We start from the raw sequence: 1,108 nt of genomic DNA, 5'->3' as shown, positions 1-1,108 counted from the left end.
ACACACAACACACACATACACACAGATATACACACACACACTGACACACACACTAACACACACTGACCCACACACACCGTGACTCACACACTGACACACACACAGCTGACACACCACACACGTTGACACACACACTCACACTAACACACATGACACATTCGACACACACACACACACCACATTAACACACACCACTGACACATAACACACACACATACAACACCACACACACAAATATGCGTGAAAATGCGTGCTCGTACGAGCGACCGCAGTTACTGTTGGGGCACAATGTTGAAGTCAACCTCCTCTAGCGAAGTATTATCAAAGAGAAATACCGAAGGGCGTGTAACTCACGACAGACTCCAGCCTGGCCTCTAATGGCTTCACTTACTCGTTGTTGTTGACTATGTTTAAGTTAAGCTATGGCTTTAAGTTTGTCCAGATATTCCACTCTTCGGTATTTTCTCTTGATAACGGCTGAACTGGAACCCGATAGGGAGCAGCACTGGACTGACATGCTGTTTTTGCAGCTTTTTGCACGGAATTTGCCTTTAGATTTTGAAATATGCCATTAGCACATTTTAACGAACCTAAACATTGCTTATGCCTAATACTGAGCGCTAATACTGTTCACTGGAAACGCCATGTTGAATGTTTCCATATATTCATTTGTCAATTTGCTTTTCGTGCTTTCATATTACTTAATTATTATTCTTTTTCTCTAGCTTTTTCACAATCGAGCATTCTTATGGCACGCAATAATCGGACAAAAAACGTGCTGCCCCCACAATCCCTCTTTCCACGGATACCTTCGTTTATGTGGCAGCCATTCTACAAACTACTCCCACATACAAGGAGCAATCATGCTGTGTATAGTGTGAAAGACTCACAATGTTGCACTGATTCCACCTAATGTATATTTTAAAGTCGTCTTCATTTCCTTACTAAGTCGTTTATGTGTGTTACAGTTATTGTATGCATGTATCTCGAAGCAAGTTCCTCTTCTGCGAGTTTGATAGTTTTATGTTACAGACGGAGATAATTTGTTGAACTTGATGTTTTGTGGTGTTGCTGTAGATTCGGTTGATGCTGGTCCTGAAGTGTACTC

The 1,108-nt window shown here is 41.8% G+C and overlaps 1 protein-coding gene across 1 annotated transcript in view; it reads right to left on the bottom strand.

The window, feature by feature from the left end:
• LOC118761699 overlaps window positions 1-646 on the bottom strand; it is a 13,723-nt gene extending 13,077 nt beyond the window's left edge. Inside the window, exon 1 of the mRNA XM_036499845.1 lies at window positions 615-646. Within this exon, the coding sequence (XP_036355738.1) occupies window positions 615-646 (32 nt within the window). The remainder of the gene's footprint in view (window positions 1-614) is intronic.
• Between the last annotated feature and the right edge of the window lie 462 nt (window positions 647-1,108).

This window comes from Octopus sinensis, unplaced genomic scaffold (assembly GCF_006345805.1).
Source record: "Octopus sinensis unplaced genomic scaffold, ASM634580v1 Contig16540, whole genome shotgun sequence".
Lineage (NCBI taxonomy): Eukaryota > Metazoa > Mollusca > Cephalopoda > Octopoda > Octopodidae > Octopus > Octopus sinensis.
This window is presented reverse-complemented; position numbering and strand designations above follow the sequence as displayed.